Source organism: Carassius auratus, chromosome 44 (assembly GCF_003368295.1).
Source record: "Carassius auratus strain Wakin chromosome 44, ASM336829v1, whole genome shotgun sequence".
Classification (NCBI taxonomy): Eukaryota; Metazoa; Chordata; class Actinopteri; order Cypriniformes; family Cyprinidae; genus Carassius; species Carassius auratus.
The window spans coordinates 13,942,008-13,963,709 of NC_039286.1; the positions used below are offsets into that span (position 1 = coordinate 13,942,008).

A 21,702-nucleotide genomic window follows, 5' to 3' on the forward strand; every position below is an offset into this window, starting at 1 on the left:
AAATAACTTAAAAATTTAAGAAAAATATACAATTAAACCCATTTTTATTTCTTCCTTTACTATTTAAATTATTAAAACTATTGCAAAACAAATTACTTTTGTTCATTCATTCATGGAATTTTGGCTCAGTGGTAGAGCATTGCGTAACAGCACAAAGGTTGTGGGTTTGAATCCCAGGGAAACATGTTAAGGAAAAAAAAATTAACCTGAATGCACTGCAAGTTGCTTTAGATAAAAGTGTCTGCTTAATGCATAAAAGTAAATATATTAAATCAATGTATATATTTATCTTCAGTGAAAACAAAACAAAAAAAAAAAAAAAACAAGAATGCAAATGATTGGTTTATAGGATTTGTGGAAGTTTTATTTGTTTTGATATCAGTATTGATACCAAAATCCTTAGAAATATGAAAAGTGTATCTAGTCAGGTTGATTCAGACATACTGCTTTAGATGTTACTTCATGAAGATTTTATGGTATGTTGCTTCATTGCATGCTGCTTGGTTTGTCAAATTCATTTCAGCAAATTACAAAGTGTGTATGGTAATCCGGATGTAAATAAACATTATGTTTTTACCTTCCAAACGCTATTATAGGTTAGCTATTGTTAAAATAATGCATTAATGTAATTCATTGATCTGTAAGTGGTTAGTGATAAGGACTTGCCTCTGCCATATTCTGAGTATTTCTATTAAAAGCACTGGTTAATTTCCCCCAAACTGTATATTAAACTAAGAGATATTTATTTGAAAGATTTCTCTCTGCATTTAAAAAAAATAAAAATCTATATTTTGCCACAATTTAAATATCATCCTTAATGTTAATTTGTTTGTTTGTTTTTTTGCCAAAAATGAAATTTGAAATAAAAAATGCATTTTATTTGTACTCTGCACTTTCTGTTCAAGGCATTGAACAAATATTCATTATTTTATATAATAATTGCATAAATTATTTTTATAAACTTTATTCCTCATGTTTGTACCATTTTTGCACAATAAAGTAATTCAAATACAGGAGCCATATTTGAGCTACAAAATAATGACATTAAAACCAATAAAGTTATTATTGTTTTGTTTTGTTTTTGTTTGAACTAGTTACAGAAAATACAATTCAAATATTACAAAGAATGCTGCAGTATAGTCTTTAGTTTGTGAAGTTTGATTATTATTATTCTGTACTATTTCAGATAAAGTAAAAAAAAACAGTACGTTTAAAATGGAAATCAAATGTTTGATTAGACATTCCCTTCACACTCATAAGGTGACTTCATACTTATACAAAGAAAAAACAATGATGGCCACATTGCTGTAGTATTTAAAATACAGTTAATTCACATTTTACATTACAAAATGTACAGATTTCTTTTAAACTGCATTTTCCATAACCAGCTTTTTTAAATAAAAAAAAGAAAACTTACACAGAGTAATCAATGCGAACACATACAGCAGTCTAAAAATCGTGAGCAAAGACTGAAACTCAATTACATACAACTATTCTCAAAAGATTCTTTACAAGACCACTTTCACTGCACACTGTTCAGCCTTTAAAATCACCTCCAGCTCCAGGTTTACTTCTCCTTCTGCAGAACACACAGAGATATCAAATAAGCAGACAGTTATACATGAGCTTACATGAATTACATTTAAAACTTTTGAGAATGTTGTTTGCAGTTAATCAAAAAAGACATTGTTTACCTTATCCTTTAGTTCAGTTTCACTGGAGTCTATATGAGAAATCATAAATAAAATTCATAATTAAAACATATCAGGGCATCTCATTTCACAAACAAAATATTAGTCTATATATACTGCAGTACAGCATTTTAGATTATAAATGCTGGAGTATTTTTGTAGCAGTAGCCAAAGTAATCATTGTATGGGGGAAAATTTTTTTTTTCTTTTATGCCAAAAATCATTAGGATATTAAGTAAACATCATGTTCCATGAAGATATTTTGTAAATTTATGTACCATAAATGTATCAAAACTTAATTTTTGATTAGTAATATGCATTGTTAAGACTTAATATGGACAACTTTAAAGGTGATTTTCTCAGTATTTTGATTTTTTTGCACCCTCGGATTCCAGATTTTCAAATAGTTGCATCTCGGCCAAATATTCTCCGATCCTAACAAAACCATACATCAATGGAAAGCTTATTGATTCATAAATCTTAATTTTTTTTTTTTACTACAGATACCATTCAAAAGTGAAACCAGAAAAAAAAATTAACATTGTAGTGGTTTTACTGAACTGACTCACCAGAAGAGCTAAATGTCCAGGACAGGAACTTTATCAGACCGTAAAGAACAAGTGCAACAGCGACCATCGCCATCGAGTCCTCAATAGAAGGAGCACTGACACCTGAAATCAACAAAACACCAAAACAACACTTACAGAGCATTCTGACGGACAGAAATATTCTTCAGGAAATGCAAATAGAAGATGCACCGCAGTCTAAAACAATATAGAAGAACAGAGTAGCAATGCATCAATGTTCTTGAACTATTAATCTTCAGTGAAAGGTTCAATCTTCCTATGACAGAATAACTCACCGATCACATTGAGAGTCGCAGCAGCTCGTCGTGTTCCTCCCTCGTGTTTGGCCACACAGGTGACTTCTCCACCACGACCGAGTCCCAGCTTCCCCGAGTCCAGCTCCAGACGGCTGCTCTGACTGAAGGTGCCATCAGACGCCTGTCTGTGCCCCGTTACACTGCCCTGACCCAGAGACCGGGACGTCCCGTCTGCACCGCTGAACTCCCAGCTCAGATCCAGAGTGTGAGGAGCAAAACCAGACGCCTCACACTGAACCACCAGCACCTGCCCAGGAACCAGCAGAGGAAGAGGAGACGGGTAGATGGACAGAGACGGAGGCTCTGGAAAGAAAACAGCCACTGATGTCACTATTCGATTTATAATTGTAATAGTTAATAAACTAGTTGATTACACCACCATATGCATAATAATTCAAGCATACACAAGCATCTCACCAACTATCTCCAGGTCCACAGCTACCTGAGCCAGCAGGTGTGGAAGATACACCGTGCAGATGTAAGTTCCTGAGTGTCTCACTTGAGATTCTTCCAGAATCAGTGATGCGTTTCCTGTTTCATAGAGGCCTGTGATGTTGATATCGGCTCCGGTCTCTGATGTCTCTGCAAACCGATCGTTCTTGCCGTCGTAAGCGAGGACCAGCCGTCCTTCACCGCGGAACTGATAACGCCACTCGATAGAGAATCCAGAGCCGTGAACCGGAGAAGACGGATCCACCCAGAACCCACAGTCCAACAGAACCGCTTCTCCCAGTCTAGAGCGGACCACAGGAGTCTTACTGGAGACACTGAGGATGACTTCAAGACAGACAGAGGAAAGAGTGAGATGAAGTAAACAGTGTTTAACCATCATTAGCTCTGAAGGGTTAAACAGATACTTTACTTTAATGACTCAAATTCCAAGATACATGCCTTGCAATAACTTAATAGAATGCAAATCGATTTTTTTAATTGATTAAAATTAAAATACAAAAACAAAATATGAAATCAGATCATAAGTTTTATAGATTGCAAAATGTAATAGGAATGTAAATCAATAATAAAAAAAATTATATATATATATACACACACACACACACACACACACACATATATATATATATATACACACAGTTATACATATATATACAGTATAAATAACATATTATGTATAGCAATGTATAATACTACTAATAATACTGCTACCGATAATAATTATAAAATATATAATATGCATTAATTATAATCATTTATACAATCTGCCCATATATTATTTTATGCACTTACCCAATATATTAACAAATTCCGTTATGCAATATTTGAGATACTGTACCTGGGGTCTTAACTTTTGGTTCTTTAGAAACTTAAATTATATTATACACAATTAATATAATTTATTATTTTATTAATGTAAATCTGCAAATATACAGTATATATTATTATATGCAGTAATGTATAGGATGTTATTTTTTCTGCAATATATGTGGAACATCTTCAAGAAACGGCTGAAACATCTCTTCCTTCTTCATCTGGCCCTCTAACTCTAGCACTCTCTATTCGTTTTCTATCCTTACTGCTCATGTGTATGTGTGTGTATGTATATATATATATATATATATTAGTGCTGTCAAAATTAGCGCGTTAACGCATTCGATTAATTTGAAATATTTAACGCGTTAAAAAAAAATAACGCAATTAACGCGGTTGCAGTTTTTTTTTTATTTCCAGTTGTGGCCTATGTGTGTTCAACGTGCAAAGAAATATGGATAAGACCAAGGAAGGACTTTTAGACGGAAAGTTTCAGTATAAAACTCTGCCGGATTACTCTTCAGTCTGCCACAAGAAACATTAGCCTACTCTTCATTTAGTCTGCCACAAGAAACAGCAAAAAAAAAAAAACAATGACTGTAACAGTGCGTAAATCAGACCTTTCTGTAACGCTAACGTTAATAAGCTTAAACGAAAATAAAGAAATAATTGTGTAGCGGAGTATTTTTTGTACACAGTGCCGCGAACTGTCAATCACTCCTGTGCGCGTGCATCACTGTCCTCCTCAGCTGCAGAAACTTGCGCTCTCTCTCTTCATCAAGCTTTAAAACAAAAAGGGGACAAAAAGATCATATTGTCTTTGTGCATAGGCTATAGATTAATTAGATAAATGAATATCTAAATTTGTGCCTTGCCGTCTACGGTATTTTTTTAGAACTTAGAAAAAAGATGCTGCAGCCAATGAACAGCCAGCGGGGGCTGAGTAATTGAGTCAACCTCCGCAGACAGTTTTTAATGTTTATCAGACAATACATACTCAAGATTTTGCTTTAGTATAACTCACAACGAGTTTCACACACCTCCGGCCACGTTGAGTTGAGCGACACATGCGCTATTCACTTGTATAACTTAAGGGTGAATGGGTAATGTAGTTTCTGCTCTGGGTGGGATGAATTGGGAAGCTTGCATTGTGAAGGGCGCTCTGAAAATCGGCAGTGCAGGTAAAATATTAAGACCTCTATTAAAACAGATGTCCAAATGAGCGTACCGGTACGCTACAAGCACGTTCTGGGCGCACGGAGAGGTGGCGGTACGTTCAAGAGCTATATTTGGAAGTGGCGGTACTGAGCACCGGTGCGGTACCGGCCCACTTAAAGCACTGGCAATGACTATACTTTGGAATTTTTTTGCAGTCCACTTAGAATTCAACATGGAAATCATTTTAGTTTTTTATTGGCATTGATTGTTTTGAAATTCAAATGGTACTTACATGCCTGTGTTTTTATTTCTGTAATAAATATGGCTTTCAAGCCAACAGTTAATTTGGAGGATATTGATGGTTTATTGCAGGTATGTTGTTTACATGAGAAAATCTGTGTTACAAGTTAAACAAAAATTCCAATAAACAATCATATTTTGAATTTAAATAGTTTCTTTGTCTTGAGTTTACATTAATTATTTACATTTTACATTTACATATCCAAAAAGTTTCAGTCTTTTAATTGCGATTAATCGCGATTAATCGCGATTAATTTTAAAAAAATTGTGCGATTAATTAGTTAATTTTTTTTAATCGATTGACAGCACTAATATATATATATATATAAACCCTTGTTGCATGTATTCAATTTGACTTGTCACAGCACTTCCATATAATTGCCCTTTTGTTGGTTTAATTGGTTCTATTGTCCTCATTTGTAAGTCACTCTGGACAAAAGCCTCTGCTAAATGACTAAATGTAAATGAACCTGGACTCTTTACCTTGTGGCTCTTTAGAAGCTGAAGGCGCTCTCATGATATTGGACAGCGTCAGCTGCTCATCAAGCCCTTGTGCTGCCACTGAGAACCAATCGGCTTGCAGATAGACCGGACTCTGGGCGGAGTCAGTGAGAGCAGACGCCCATCTGACCATGGAGGCGTGAGGCATGAAAGGGTTAATCTCACATTTGGGTTTGTTCACAGAGCCTTTGGGTGGATTCAGAGCAGCGCTGCAGAATGTCCCAGCTGGATCTGGAGGACAACCGTGCATTAAATATCAGTTATCATCAAACAGTTGCTTTACACTTTAAACAGGTGATAGTTTAGTGTGTCATTTGTGGCTGTGGTGCTGGATCGTGTTGGTATAGAAAAGGATTTTAAATACAGTATTATACTATCATACCATAACCATTAAAGTAGATACAGATCACCTAGTTAGCACAACATTACACACATCCTCTTTGATTAGTTATTTACAGATTTTACATGTCTTTTTAAAAGGCCATGCTGCATTGTTACTGACCAGACACATAATAAATCCTGGATGGGCTGATGTCTGCAGGAGGATGAAGTGCAGACAAGCTCTCTTCACTGTAGACTTCAGTCTTGATGAACATTAGTGATTTCTCTTGACTCATTGGCACTGAGAACCCCCCTCCATGACCCGGTTTCTCCTGAACAAACCAGCACTCAAGAACCGGACACCCAGAACCGGAAGCTGCAAAATAAGAGAGATTATGTGAATCATGTTCATTGGTCACACACATAAGATTTAGTTTTGAGTACTAAAATGCAGCAAAACTTACCACCAAAAAACAATGTAAAAGCGATGATCGATATCTTATAAATGGTCGAAATCTCAGGCATCGTTGCTGTTAATGTTTAAATGCTAACTCTTTGTTTAACTGTGCCTGTTTGGCGTATTAAAGATCTGTTGGGTTCCCCCGAAACATTCGTGCAGCTCTCGCTCAGTTTTACTTTCAGTTGCATGGCGCATGCGCATTGCGCACTGCTTTTTGTTTTGAGCTAATACATAATCCAGCACAGTCTTTGTGGAATTTAAATGTAATACTCTGCTGTCGTGTGACATTTTTTTATTTAAAGGTATTGTAACCTTTCAGAACATATACAAGCACTAAAAATACGCATTTCTCTCCATTATGAATTGTATCTTTTATGCTATTAGTCTCTTCTAGATGGCGCTCTGAACCAACAACAGTGGTTTAGCATGACTGTGATATCACGTGGTTTGTCAGAACAGAGTGCAGATAAGGACACGAGAAATAAAATCAACAGAGGTCCTGCTACCCAAACCTGTGTAGCCAGCGTGGTTTTATGCATTGTTTATTTGCATATCGTTTTTAAAAAATGGCGAAGACTGTACAGCAAACCTTAAAAATTACACAAAGAAAAAATAAAGAAACATTATTCTAACAGTTGAGAAAAATGATTTAACAAATAGATAAACATGGGATTAGTTTGTTAAACAAACAAGCAAAAACATAATACAGCATGTGCATATTAGTCATTTTACAGCATTTTGACAAGCAGTTCAGTGCATTACATTAGCAAAAGTTGAAAACATATAACCAATGAGAAAATATTCAGTTCTAACACAGGCATATGTCTCACTGATTCTTTAAACATTTAATTACTATTTTTGTATTTCAAGTCTATGATAAACCCAGTGCATGATATAACGCATAGTAACTGGTGACGTCAGAATTGTAGAGAAAATCGATTGGCTAGAATTTCAAAGCCAATTTATTAGGCGTTTTTTTATTTTAATTGCGCGAGTAATCATGCACTTACGGCACGGGTGATGAGAGCAGTCATAATGCATGTAAAGAAGCTGTCATACACACGTTTCCTTTATACTTTTGCTTATTTTAACTTTATTTGAAATGTTTAGTATTTAAATACTTTATTTTTTTTGTTTGTTTTGTACATTAATTATTATAAATCGTTTATTAATGTTTATAAATGTTAATATTAATATTTTTTATTTCATATTTGTGGGTGTATATGTGTATTAATTAGGTAAAATAATCAAAATTATAAAGGAAAGATGTGTATGACAGCTTGCATTTTGACTGCTCTCAGCACCCGTACCGTAAATGCAGGATTACACGCGCAAGACAGAAAAAAGTGCGGTTGGCTTTACACAGTCATTTATTTACGTTTCCAGGCATAACATTATACAAAGCGACACTCACGTCTCACGGAAATCCTAAATAATTCAACCAATCCGATGACGACTTCGACACTTCTGAAGTGTTTCCACTTTTGTGTCCTACATGCATCAGACGTTGAGCCAGCGGTCCATGTGCGTGATGTCTGAGTCGGAGACTAACTTACCAGCTTACAGAAGACAATCGATGTGTCTTTGACAGCTTTGTTAATTAAATCCTCTACAACGTTTTTCTGAAAGGAATTATTTCTCAGGCAAAAGAAATAATGTGGCATGTAGTGATTTTGCTCCTTGGAGCCCATCTGGCCTGTGCTAGTGAGTAACTTAGATTCATTTAACGTTTTTTGAGAGTTATTCTGTTACGCTGAAATAAACCGTTACATGAACAGCCCACTTAAATTCAAATATTCGTTTTACTGACACTTCCAAAAACTAACTATATTTTAATGTTTCAAAATCCTAAAGATCATACTTTAAACGTATAATTCATGTTTGTCTACGACGTTATATTCTGATTACATTATTATTTGCTCAAAAAACGGACTTACCTGTACTACTAATCTTAATAATAACAATAATAATAACAACATTTTAATAATAAACAATATTCAATAAGAATAATATTTATGCTGAGAAACGGGAGAATAGGAATTGGAGTGTATTTCAAAACATGCGCCTGTAATAAAATAAATAAATAAATACATTCTTCCCAGATACAGATAATGAGCTACTTGATAATAAACCTTCTACACTTTAATCTATTATTAATTAGGAATAAACTTTATAGCTTTCTGATTATCTTACTATGTGTTGGGAAAAAGGCCCATTACACCAGAATAACAATCCAAATGGAAATGAAAGACCCAAAGATCAACTGGGAAGAAAAACAAACTGTTTATCATAAGGTTAAAGTGAATTTTAACAGCAGTGTTCTGACCATTAGATGACACAAACATTTACATTGACATTTATTGCTTTAGCAGATGCTTTAATACATCAAGAGATTCATCATAAGAAGTTTTGGAAAGGTTACTTTAGAAATGTAATAGGTTACAGATTACATATTACCCTATCTACATCTTGCTATATTTTAAGTACACCTGACAAGGTCTCAAATGTAAATTTAGGCAACTTAGGAAGGAAGATCTGGAAAATGAACATAATAAACAGTCCTTATGAAGGCTATATCAGGGTGTAATTTTTCTTTATTTTTTCTTTTAAAAAATTATTTTAATATAGCCTAATTCTGAATTTCAGTGTTGATGTAACTCTTAAAGTTTGGATTCTGAACAGGTTTTATGTGGCGATGTCTAATTGAGATGATGACTAATATTATTTCTGTCCACAGGAACACACTCTCTGAGATACTTCTACACTGGTGTTTCTGGAATCAATGACTTCCCAGAGTTCACTGCAGTTGGTCTGGTCGATGAAGAGCAGTTTTTTTACTTTGACAGCAACACAAATAAAGCTGTGCCAAAGACAGAGTGGATCAGACAGAATGTGGGTGACGATTACTGGATAAGAGAGGCTCAGATTGATATTAAAGCACATCAGGCCTTCAAAATCGTCATCCAAAACATGAAGGGACTCTTCAACCAGTCAGCTGGTAAGTTTATCACAAACCCACCTAAACACACAAACAAAGCCATTAGTTTTACTTGACAGTGAAATATCTCTCCTGGAGGTTCGGGGGTGGGGGGTGGTTCCTAGTTTTGACTATTTTGCAATAATACAGGTGCTGGTCATATAATTAAAATATCATCAAAAAGTTGATTTATTTCAATAATTCCATTGAGAAAGTGAAACTTGTATAATATATTCATTCATTACACACAGACCGATATATTTCAAATGTTTATTTCTTTTAATTTTGATGATTATAACTGACAACTAAGGAAAACCCTAAATTCAGTATCTCAGAAAATTAGAATATTGTGAAAAGGTTGAATATTGAAGACACCTGGTGCCACACTCTAAACAGCTAATTAACTCAAAACACCTGCAAAGGCCTTTAAATGGTCTCTCAGTCTAGTTCTGTAGGCTACACAATCATGGGGAAGACTGCTGACTTGACAGTTGTCCAAAAGATGACCATTGACACCTTGCGCAAGGAGGACAAGACACAAAAGGTCAGTGCAAAAGAGGCTGGCTGTTCACTGAGCTATGTGTCCAAGCACATTAATAGAGAGGCAAAGGAAGGAAAAGATGTGGTAGAAAAAAAAGTGTACAAGCAATGGGGATAACTTCACCCTGGAGAGGATTGTGAAACAAAACCCATTCAAAACTGTGGGGGAGATTCACAAAGAGTGGACTGCAGCTGGAGTCAGTGCTTCAAGAATCACTACGCACAGACGTATGCAAGACATGGGTTTCAGCTGTCGCATTCCTTGTGTCAAGACACTCTTGAACAACAGACAGCGTCAGAAGCGTCTCAAGACAAAAAGGACTGGACTGCTGCTGATTTTTTAATTTTAATGGAAAATTAAATTTTCCAACAGGACTTGCACACAGTGCAAAAGCTACCAGTACCTGGTTTAAGGACCATGGTATCCCTATTCTTATTTGGCCAGCAAACTCGCCGGACCTTAAACTCATAGAAAATCTATGGGTTATTGTGAAGAGGAAGATGCGATGTGCCAGACGCAACAATGTAGAAGAGCTGAAGGCCACTATCAGAGAAACCTGGGCTCTCATAACACCTGAGCAGTGCCACAGACTGATCGACTCCATGCCACGCCGCATTGCTGCTGTAATTCAGACATAAGGTGCACCAACTAAGTTTTGAGTGCTATACATTCTCATACTTTTCATGTTCATACTTTTCAGTTGGCCAAGATTTCTAAAAATCCTTTCTTTGTATTGGTCTTAAGTAATATACCTATACTTTTTCTGAGATACTGAATTTGGGTTTTTCCTTAGTTGTCAGTTATAATCATTTTCACTTTTTGAATGGAATTAGTGAAATAAACTTTTTGATGATATTCTTATAATATGACCAGCACCTGTAAATTACAGCTACCATTTACATACCATTTCCAATATCTTTTATTTTTATTTTATTTTATCAGTATTAAAGATGTGTTTGCTAAATAAACACTAATATCCACTGAGGACAGAAATGTTCAGTTCAGTCTTTTTCATTGTATAGTGATATTTGTAATATTTCAAATATCAGCTCTCTATGTAGACAGCGAGGCACTCACTAGATCAGAGTGCAGTGAACTGAAACCTTATTAACTTCCTTCATCAGCAGATCCAGCAGGTAAACCAGCTTAAACTAGTCCACATAAACACATGAGCTGCAGGTAAAGAACTGCTGTACAGTCTAAGCTGGACTTTCATTGTTTATCAGGAATAATGAACTGTACTGAAGCTCAGAGACACACAGAACACAGTGAAGACAGACAGATTGATTTAAAATAAATGATTCAGAATACATTAATTCATCAAGAAGCCATTACGGTTATTTTCCTAATTAGACTTTTTCACAAAAATCTGAATTTGCATCAGCGCAGTGTAAAGTTAGTTCCATTACAGGTCTGTGCCTATTATATCAGCATGCCCCTTTCCTCAAATAATACTTCTTGCCTTTTCGGTTTTGTCTGTTTTCCAAGTTGTTTGATAATCTACAAATAAATGACATTTTACTTATTAGTAACTTATATGGCCACTCAGAGTTAGACAGCTGACTCGAGAGATAATGCTCAACATATTCTCAACTATTCTCCATCTCCGAGATCCCTTTTTGATCTCTGGTACATTTGAGAGTATCATCTCAATTTACTCAGTCATTTCCCCCTAAATCACCACATGATAATTTACTTAAAAATGACAACATTTATGTCCAGATAAATATTTTTTCCCCAAGAATATTTTAATAAAAATTCTGCTCAAATATAAAGTCATGAATCGGAGTCATCTCTTGTAGGGAATCTCGTTGAGAACCATATAATAATCATGTTCATCTATTCACTTCTTTTGAATACTAGTATATTTTAGTACCAACCGGTCCATAAGCTAACTATAATTGCTGTAATCTTTATGTGGATGTTTTGTTTGGTGTAAATTCTGCTCAGTTATCAATTCTTAAGATTATATTAGAAGAAACTAAAAATGGTGAGTATGATTTATCATGTTGTTTCTCTCTTCTCAGGTGTTCACTCGTGGCAGCTGATGTACGGCTGTGAGTTGGATGATGATGGCACCCAACGAGGATACTATCAGTATGGTTATGATGGAGAGGACTTCCTCAGTCTGGATAAGAGCACCCTCACCTGGACAGCTGCTAGTCCTCAAGCTGTCCTTACCAAGAACACATGGGAGACTCAAGAAAGACAGTTAGCAGAATACTGGAAAGCATATCTGGAGAACACATGTATTGAGTGGGTGCAGAAGTATGTGAATTATGGGAAGGAAACTCTGGAGAGAAAAGGTAGGAATATGAGTTGTTACAGCACTACATTTTCACCAGGAAACAAAAGAGTTGTATACAACAACAGTTTGGTTATATGTGACTGTATCTCCTTTACTCTCTCTGCCTTTATATACATATAGTAACACTACACCAACACAAACATGAGGCCAGAAGAGTGTCAATCCCTATTAGTATAAACCAAAAGATGGATATGTTTACATGCAATATTTTTTGTCAATATGAACAAATCCAATCAGTTTCAGATTATGAAAGTTCTGTTTAAATAAACCATTTGCAATCCAGTTCACATTTTCATTTAAATGTTCATCATCTATGTATCCAAAAAAAAACTTCAGATCATGCGCAGTGCATCAGAACTGAATATCACTGGAGCTACAGGAGTGTAATTGTCATTTTTGCCTTGATGTCATACATAAAAGGAAAGCTGACAAATATGTCAGAGCTGTTTTTTTTTATAAATAGTTATTAAATATTCAGTCTCCTTCACAGACCAGGTTATAAGACATAAATAAATAAATATACTTGCATATTCACAAGAAGTAAAGCATATGTAAATAGAGCCCTTTATAGACCTGATAATCAGACGCTTCATGACACACACGTTCACAAGGTTTATTTGATTCTGAAAAGATGCTTGATTTTTATTCTGTTGATCAGATTATTATATCTCTACACCCCTTTAATTATTCTGATTGAAATTTCCTCAGATCTCAGTCGGATTGATTGAGGTGTTTATATCAAAGCTTTTCAATCTGACAGCCATCAGTCTGATTAATAAGCCATTATTTAGCTGAGGAAAGCTCTTGATGTTATCTCAGGTTTACAACAACAGATTATGAGAAGAAATATAGAGCAACCTTTTAGTTTCTAGTTTTGCCGTTGTTCATCTCTGAGGATGTATTAGAGCATGAACTAGTCCAGTTTGGTAAGATTGCGTTTTTTTGGGGTGTAAGAACCCTGCATTGAACATGTAATGTATTTTAGGAGACAGGTTTACATGTTTTTAGAATCACCAGATTGTACACTTAATGTTTCTTTTCGTATAAAACATGAAGGGGGAGCATATATGATTTATGCAACTACCGGAAGTTTACACTGTTTTGAATGCGGTGAGGTTGGCCATAAACAGCAGATGTGTCCGCATAAAGATCGCGAACAGGAAAATTTAGGCCAGTGAATGAGATAGAGACTAACGCTCAGGTTTCATCTATACAAACGGGTCAGGAGGAGATTACAGGCCTCAGGGAGGTAAAGCAGGCAGAGGTAAATATAGCTTTAAATGTAGCAGTGAATACCTCAGAGATGCCGGTGATAGCAGCAACAAGTTCAAATGCTGATGACGAGATGGTTAAGGGTAAAGCACATTTAGTTGTTGAACAGGACAATAAATGTAACGAGAATGTGTTTCAAAGTACTAGTTCTGCTCAGTATGTGTGTGGTGCAAAGAAGAGTCGAATACTCAATGACAGTAGCAGAGGAGGGTCTGTCAGATTTGAGTCTGCTTCTGTGCTGGATATGGACTCTTGCTCACAGTGTGGGTTTGAAGAGAACTTTCAAGAGCTCTCTCTGTATACTTTAGAGCAAATTGATCAGTTTCTAGATAATACTTTTGGAAAGCAGGTTGAAAAATTTGTGAAGTCAGTTACTTTTCTTAAGAAGAATGTGGGGGTTGATCTGAGGGAAAATAAGTGGTTTCGTTAAAGAAGCACTACAGTTAGAAAGGATTGGAAAATGGAGAAAAAGAGAAGTTTAAAAGTACTGTAGTAATTGAACTTTTCATGCATCACATGGTGTCTTTTTCAATATTTCTGCTTTTTTCTGACTTTCTGCTCTTTCTTCCAGTTTTTTTGATGGAAGTATTGAGTGTTGGCTCACTTAACATTAATGGTGGAAGGGATGAATGTAAGAGTGCTCTTGTGTTTAAAACAATAGAATAAAAAACTAAATGTTATTTCCTTCAAGAAATACCAATATTGCTAATGAACTTGAGTGGGGATTATGGTGGAAAGGGCAATATACTTAGCCATACAATGAATGTGAGTGCTGGGCTATGGAGCCAGAAGAGTCTCAATAAAGATAAATACACACACAGGATACACAAATGCACACAAAATTTACAAATGCACACACAAAATTTAAAAAGCACAGAAGATTCACAAATGCATACAAAATTCAGAAATGCACACAAAATTCAGAAATACACACACAATTTAGAAATGCAAACAACATTTACAAATGCACTCAAGATTCACAAATGCACAGGACAAGATTCAGAAATGTATTTCTGATGCACACACACATATATCTTGATTTACAAACTGCTTGCGGTCTGTGAACTTCACTGCATTTGTGTGTGAATTTTGAGACTCCCCTGACTTGGCTCCACACACAAATGCCTTTTTTTAAACAGGGAATGATCTGCAACCAATCAGATATCTCCCTTGTTTTAGCCAATCACAAGAATGCACCCCACGTGGGGGATTGTTTACTTATAAGCCAATCAGCGAACGACTCACTTTCCTCACGCAGCGAATGACTCACTTTCCTCAGCGAACAACTCACTTACCTCACACAGCCGGCGACTCACTTTGCGCAGCCAGCGACCCACTTTGCGCAGCAAACGACTCACTTTCCTCACGAGTCACGCAGCGAACGTCTCACTTTCCTCACCCAGCGAGCGACTCACTTTCCTCACGAGTCACGCAGCGAACGACTCACTTTCCTCACCCAGCGAGCGACTCACTTTCCTCACGAGTCACGCAGCGAACGACTCACTTTCCTCACCCAGCGAGCGACTCACTTTCCACAACGAACGATTCACTTTCCTCACGAGTCACGCAGCGAACGACTCACTTTCCTCACCCAGCGAGCGACTCACTTTCCACAACGAACGATTCACTTTCCTCACGAGTCACGCAGCGAACGACTCACTTTCCTCACCCAGCGAGCGACTCACTTTCCTCAGCGAACGATTCACTTTCCTCAAGCAGCGAAGTTGAGCGAACGATTCACTTTCCTCACGCAGCGATCAACTCACTTTCCTAAGCGAACGACAGCCGGAGACCCACTTTTCGCAGCCAGAGAGCCACTTTCCTCTCGCAGCGGACCACTGACTCTCTCTTCATGTAGGGACTGAATATTATAATTAAAGTGACTTCTATATTGCATCCAAAAGAATATTTAGATATATTTAAATATTCAAAAAGGTTTAAACATTTTTTTTTTTTTTTACTTTCATTAAAATATTTCAATAAAATGAAATAATTGCCTATTGCAAATTTATGAATCCATGGTTAACTTTTTTTCTGCAGTCACTGGGCTATATGTATTGAGACATTTTTAAATTTATATTTAGTAAAAAATAATAAAAAATAGACCTGAATTGTAATCTAAACATCTCTATTTTCATACAATTTAATACAATTGCTGTGTGAACACGTTCATGTGATTGGCTTTTAAGTAAACAATCCCCCCACGTGGGGTGCATTATTGTGATTGGCTAAAAGAAGGGAGATATCTGATTGGTTGCTGATCATTCCCTGTTTAAAAAAAAGCATTTGTGTGTGGAGCCAAGTCAGGGGAGTCTCAAAATTCACACACAAATGCAGTGAAGTTCACAGACCGCAAGCAGTTTGTGAATCAAGATATATGTGTGTGTGCATCAGAAATACATTTCTGAATCTTGTCCTGTGCATTTGTGAATCTTGAGTGTATTTGTAAATGTTGTTTGCATTTCTGAATTGTGTGTGTATTTCTGATTTTTGTGTGCATTTCTGAATTTTGTATGCATTTGTGAATCTTCTGTGCTTTTTAAATTTTGTGTGTGCATTTGTGAATTTTGTGCGCATTTGTGCATCTTGTGTGTGTATTTATGAATCATGTGTGTGCATCTATGAATCCTGTGTGTGCATATGTGAATGTAGTGTGTGCATTTATCTTTATTGAGACTCTTCTGGCTCCATACTGGGCTGGCAATCTTTTTTTCTTCAGATCTAAGAGTTAATGTTTTTAAAAAAGAGGAACCTGTTAATGGAAGACTAATTTTTTTTTCAGTATGTCAAGAAACGCTCTAATGTTCTGTGCTGATGGAAATATAATCAGGAGGTGACTGGAATTGTACTGAGAATTTCACTATTGATAGCACAAATGAAGAACCTCACCTTCAGTCTTCATCTCAATTATCAAAAATAGTTCAAGAAATAGACATTTTAGATAAGTGGCGGATCAAACATCCACAAGTGAGACAATATACTTGGATTAAAATGACAGATAGAGCCATTATATACTATATGTCCAATCATATTAGTAGTCAGAGTATTGATTGTTTTATCACCCCAGTAGGGTATACAGATCATCATTTGGTTTCTCTTACTATAAATATGTCCAAGTGTATAAAGAAGTCGTCTTATTGTCATTTTAACACTAAATTGCTTCAGGATCTTAATTGTTGTAAACATTTTGAAATTTTCTGCCAACAGTGGAGATTGTGTAAAGGCACTTTTGAAAATTTAATACAGTGGTGGGAACTATGTTTTGGTGGGAAATATGTTTTGTTTGCAACATTCTGCAAATTCCTCTATTAAATTAAGAGTAATTATTCAGTCAATTGAAAAGGACATATAAAATATGGAGGTGAATCTAATTAATAGATATGATCCTAATCTGTTTAACAACCTGCAAGAAAAAAACGAGAGCTGGGGTTGTAATTTGAATGAAAGGGTGAAGGGAGCTCTTGTGAGGTCTCAGGTTGTCTCTGTTAATGACATGGATGCTGCTAGTGCTTATTTTTTAATTTGGAGCACAAAGCGGCACAAGTGAAACAGATGTCATGTCTTCGCTTTCCTAATGGGAGGGTGAATAGTAATATTACAGAGATGAGGCATCATACAGTAATTGTTTATTCCAGTCTCTATGCTGCTGAACAATGTGATACTGACTGTGCCGAACCGCTAATTCAAGACTTGCCTCCAACAGATTTAGACTCTTAAGACTGACTTGGACACTTAACTTTCTCTTCAAGAGCTCTCTACTGCAGTTGGTCAGCTTGGTATTGGACAATCTCCTGGTATCGATGGGTTGCCTTCTTAATTTTACAAGCATTTTTGGTACTTTATTGGACAAGACTTATATGATGTTTTCTGTGAATGTAGTAAAGATGGTTGTTTGCCTATATCTTGTCCACTGTTATTTTCTTTAGATCAAGAGAAAGCCTTTGATCGGGTTGATCATGGCTATCTTTTTAATGTTTTAAAAGCTTTTTGTATTGTGATTCTTTCCTAAATCCAAATTGCTGTATTCCAGTGTTGCTTGCATTGTTAAAGAGTTGGGCTAAGCCGGCCAATCCCAAGGGGTATCAGATAAGGTTGTCCTTTATCAGAGCAACTTTATAGTATTGAGCCTCTTCTTTTTAACTTACGTAGAACTGTCTTGGTTTATTTTTTCCTGGTTTATCTCGAAGGTGAACTGGGATAAAAGTGAGGCCTTTTGGGCAGGGTTTAAAGATTTTAGGTATTTATTTTGGGAAAAGTGAGTTTCAAAAGTTAAATTGGGAGGGTTTAGAGGAAAGAGTGCGCACCCGATTGTCTCTCTGGAAATGGTTGCCACCCCAGCTGTTCTATAGAGGAAGAGTTTTGGTCGCTAATAATTTAGTGGCTTCTACTCTTTGGCATAAACTGTGCATACTGCAGCCACCTACAGGACTGATTCAAAACATTCAAAGGAGTTTGCTGACCTCTTTCTGGTCAGGACAACACTCGATTCGAGCAGCCGCTTTGTATCTTCCAGTACAAGAAGGCGGGGAGGGCTTGGTGGATATCAGGGCTTGGTGCAAACAGCCCAAAGACTCTTGTTTAATAAAAACTCTGCCTGGATGGACACTACAACACCCCTTTTAAGGAGTGCAGGTGGAATGGGGTTTGATAAACATTTGTTTTTAATGCAATTACAAGAAAAATAAATGGTGGATCTTCCCCCTGTTTACAGATCTGTGCTGGAGGCCTGGAAGGTTTTTATTGTATCAAGATCACCTAATAAACCTGCTGGTTATTGGTTGTTAGAGGAACCATTGTTTTTCAACTCCTTTTTATCTGCAAGACAGTTGTCATCTGAAAATGTGCGAGAACGACTGTTAGGGGCTGAGTGCAATAAGCTGGGATTTGAAAGACTTGAGCCAAAGAAGCCTTGTGTAATCGATCCTGTTTTTACAACTTGAGCACAGTTTATCAAGTCCCAGATGTCCTAATTGAATGGGTTGAGGGGTATGGTCATCTTTTTTCCTTAATCAATGTAAGCACGGCTGTGGACGACTGGGTAGAAGATGAAAGCTGTTTACTGACTCTGAAAACACCAGTTCTGGAAAGTTTTGATTCTGCTGGAAAGAAATCTCTCTATTTGATATGTATTAAAGTCTCCAACATGCAATCTTTGAATGGAGTTTCTTTAACAAGATGGACACAGGTCTTTGGATCTGATTTTTCTCCTAAAGGCAGCTGGTGTACCCTGTACAAATGTCTGATCAACAAGCGGACAGGTGGAGGATCATTTTTCATCTCTTTTTGCAGTGTTAACGATTGGTTAATCTTTGTGGTTTTTTAAGCAATTGTTTTTTGTCCCTGGGTGCATATTTTTCTTTTCAATTGTTCATTTTCTTGCCAAAGTATTCAATTAAAAAAAAAAATGTCACAGTTTTAATACATTTTTTATCTGGCACTGCAAAATTGGCTATTTGGAAGTCAAGAAAAACAGACTGTTGGGGCAAAGGTCAATAAGCGTTGTTCCTATGTTTTTAGGTTTGGTAGCTTCTCGAATTAGGGTGGAGTATGCATGTTACTAGATGGTGGAATCTCTACCAACGTTTAGTGAACTATGGTTAATAAATTAAGTATTATTTACATTGAATGATAATTGATCTTGAGGTTTAAAAAAAGGAGAACTGTTTGAGTTTTTGTAAATCTCCTGCAATAAGTCAATTGTAACAATAAATGTGAATTAATCCTCTCTCTCTCTCTCTCTATCTATCTCTCTATCTCAGTCGCTCCTCAGGTGTCTCTGCTGCAGAAGTCTTCCTCGTCTTCAGTCAAATGTCATGCTACAGGTTTTTACCCCAGTGGAGTAACAATCTCCTGGCAGAAAAATGGACAAGAGCATCATGAGGATGTGTATCTTGCTGAACTTCTTCCCAATGAGGACGGGACCTTTCAGAGGACGAGCACCATCAAAGTTTCACCTGAGGAGCTGAAGAAGAACCAGTTCAGCTGTGTGGTGGAGCATCAGGGTGAAACCTTCAGAAGCATTTTTAAAGGTGGTAAGATTTACAGATTCACTATTGTAAGAGTGATTGTCTTGAGTAGATTGAGTTGAGATCCTTAAAAATGTTAATGGCAATAATTTGCTATTGCCAGTCTCTGATTAGACTGCACTAATGTACTGCAGATATCACAGTCATAGATGCTGTTTTTGTATCTGCTGAAATCTGAAACCTGTACCAGTTTCTAAGATTATCAGAGTCTTTTAATAATCCTTCAGCTGCTGTCCCCATCGGCTTCATTCTTGCTGCTGTTGCTGGTGTCTTCCTGTTGATTGTCACTGCTGTTGCTGGATATAAGGTCTATCAGAAAAAGAAAGGTGAGAGAAACTCAGATATTATTATTAAAGGGGGGGTGAAATGCTATTTCATGCATACTGAGTTTTTTACACTGTTAAAGAGTTGGATTCCCATTCTAAACATGGACAAAGTTTCAAAAATTAAGTTGTACGTTTGAAGGAGTATTTCTGATCCAGAAATACTCCTTCCGGTTTGTCACAAGTGTTTTCTGAGTATGGCTCTGTGTGACGTTAGATGGAGCGGAATTTCCTTATATGGGTGTTAAGGGCACTTCTCCCGGAAGAGCGCGCTCCCGTATAGCAGAGCACTGAGAACACAACAGACTTCACTGATCAGAGCGAGAGCGTAGCGAATTGTCACAAAATGTCACGATCGTGTGTTGGAACCGCAGGCGGTGAGAAAACTGCTTCAAATATCTCTGCCTCCTTGTTAGTGCGTCCCCTCCCATGCTGGAGACCCGGGTTCGAGCCCCGCTCGGAGCGAGTCGTTGCTGCTGCTGCTGCTCTCGTTCAGTTTCAGCCTCGGGATCTGATTCTGGATCATAAATAAACGGCTGAATCTGACTGTAAGCCATGGTTTGTTTTGGATGATGGTTTTTTCCTCAAGGTAATGTCACTCCAAATGCTTTCAACGCAAAAGCCTACTGGCACTCGTGATTCTTTAGCTCCGCCCACACGTCACGCCTCCAGCCGCTCGTGTTTTTCCGGGAACCATCTTTCTCTTATGAATATAATAAAACTAAAGACTTTTTGGAGTTATGAAGGATGCAGTACTACTCTATAGGTGCTCAAGATTAACAGGATATTGGGTGAAAACGAGCATTTCATCCCCCTTTAACACTATTGACCACACTGTATGTTTTACACATTTTTTTGCTAATAATTCATCTTTGTGGATTTCTGTTTTTCAGGCTTTAAACCTGTCAATGGTAAGTTTTTTATAATATTCATCTGATATATTTATTAATAACAAATGGACTCTGTCATTCATTATATGGTTAATAGTAATATGTTTATATTCCTACGTTTTTGGTAATGTAAAATCAAAGTGTAAGTTAAAATATATGCATAGTTCCAAAATATTTTTTCTTTAAACATATCTAATAAAAATGAATTGCGCAGCTGTGATGTAGCTGTACTATCATGATATTTTAATTTATGACTTCTGTTTTTAGCATCTGATGACGGTTCAAACGGCTCAGCTCGTTCAGATACAAAAACATAAAGATGTAAGTGTATTATTATTATTCATTATTGCAACTGTTTCAGTCATGTGAAATCAATTAAATATAATATGTTTTTGTCATTTTAGGAGACCAGATGAGTGCAAGAGATGAAGTAAAAAAGATGATTATCCTGCTGTCCATCTTGTTTACAACACACAAACACACACTTTCTCTCTCTCACACACACACACGTTTGTTTTTGTGAAAAATGGGGACATCCCATAGGTGTAATGGTTTTTATACTGTACAAACTGTATATTCTATGGCCCTAAACCAACCCTACACCTAACCCTAACCCTCACAGGAAACTTTGTGCATTTTTACTTTCTCAAAAAACTCATTCTGTATGATTTATAAGCGTTTTGAAGAATGGGGACATGGGTTATGTCCTCATAAGTCACCCTCTCCTTGTAATATCTGTGTTATACCCATGTCATTATACAGAGTTGTGTCCTGATATGGCACAA

At 36.5% G+C, this 21,702-nt stretch overlaps 2 protein-coding genes across 2 annotated transcripts; one reads left to right on the forward strand and one right to left on the reverse strand.

Annotated features, from left to right (window-relative positions):
• Positions 1-338: 338 nt before the first annotated feature.
• tapbp.1 (TAP binding protein (tapasin), tandem duplicate 1) lies at positions 339-6,772 on the reverse strand. Its single transcript, XM_026232549.1, has 8 exons — positions 6,585-6,772; positions 6,302-6,496; positions 5,782-6,030; positions 2,992-3,351; positions 2,554-2,877; positions 2,261-2,362; positions 1,695-1,723; positions 339-1,579 (listed from the first exon to the last, which is right to left on the reverse strand). The coding sequence occupies exons 1-8, from the start codon at positions 6,643-6,645 to the stop codon at positions 1,568-1,570; spliced, it is 1,332 nt and encodes a 443-aa protein (XP_026088334.1). The 5' UTR covers positions 6,646-6,772; the 3' UTR covers positions 339-1,567.
• A 1,114-nt stretch (positions 6,773-7,886) lies between these two features.
• LOC113062599 (H-2 class I histocompatibility antigen, Q9 alpha chain) lies at positions 7,887-21,348 on the forward strand. Its single transcript, XM_026232556.1, has 8 exons — positions 7,887-8,284; positions 9,318-9,578; positions 12,126-12,404; positions 19,438-19,707; positions 19,932-20,030; positions 20,921-20,938; positions 21,185-21,238; positions 21,322-21,348. Exons 1-7 carry the CDS (start codon positions 8,236-8,238, stop codon positions 21,232-21,234), a joined length of 1,026 nt encoding a protein of 341 aa, XP_026088341.1. The 5' UTR covers positions 7,887-8,235; the 3' UTR covers positions 21,235-21,238; positions 21,322-21,348.
• The last annotated feature ends 354 nt before the right edge of the window (positions 21,349-21,702 follow it).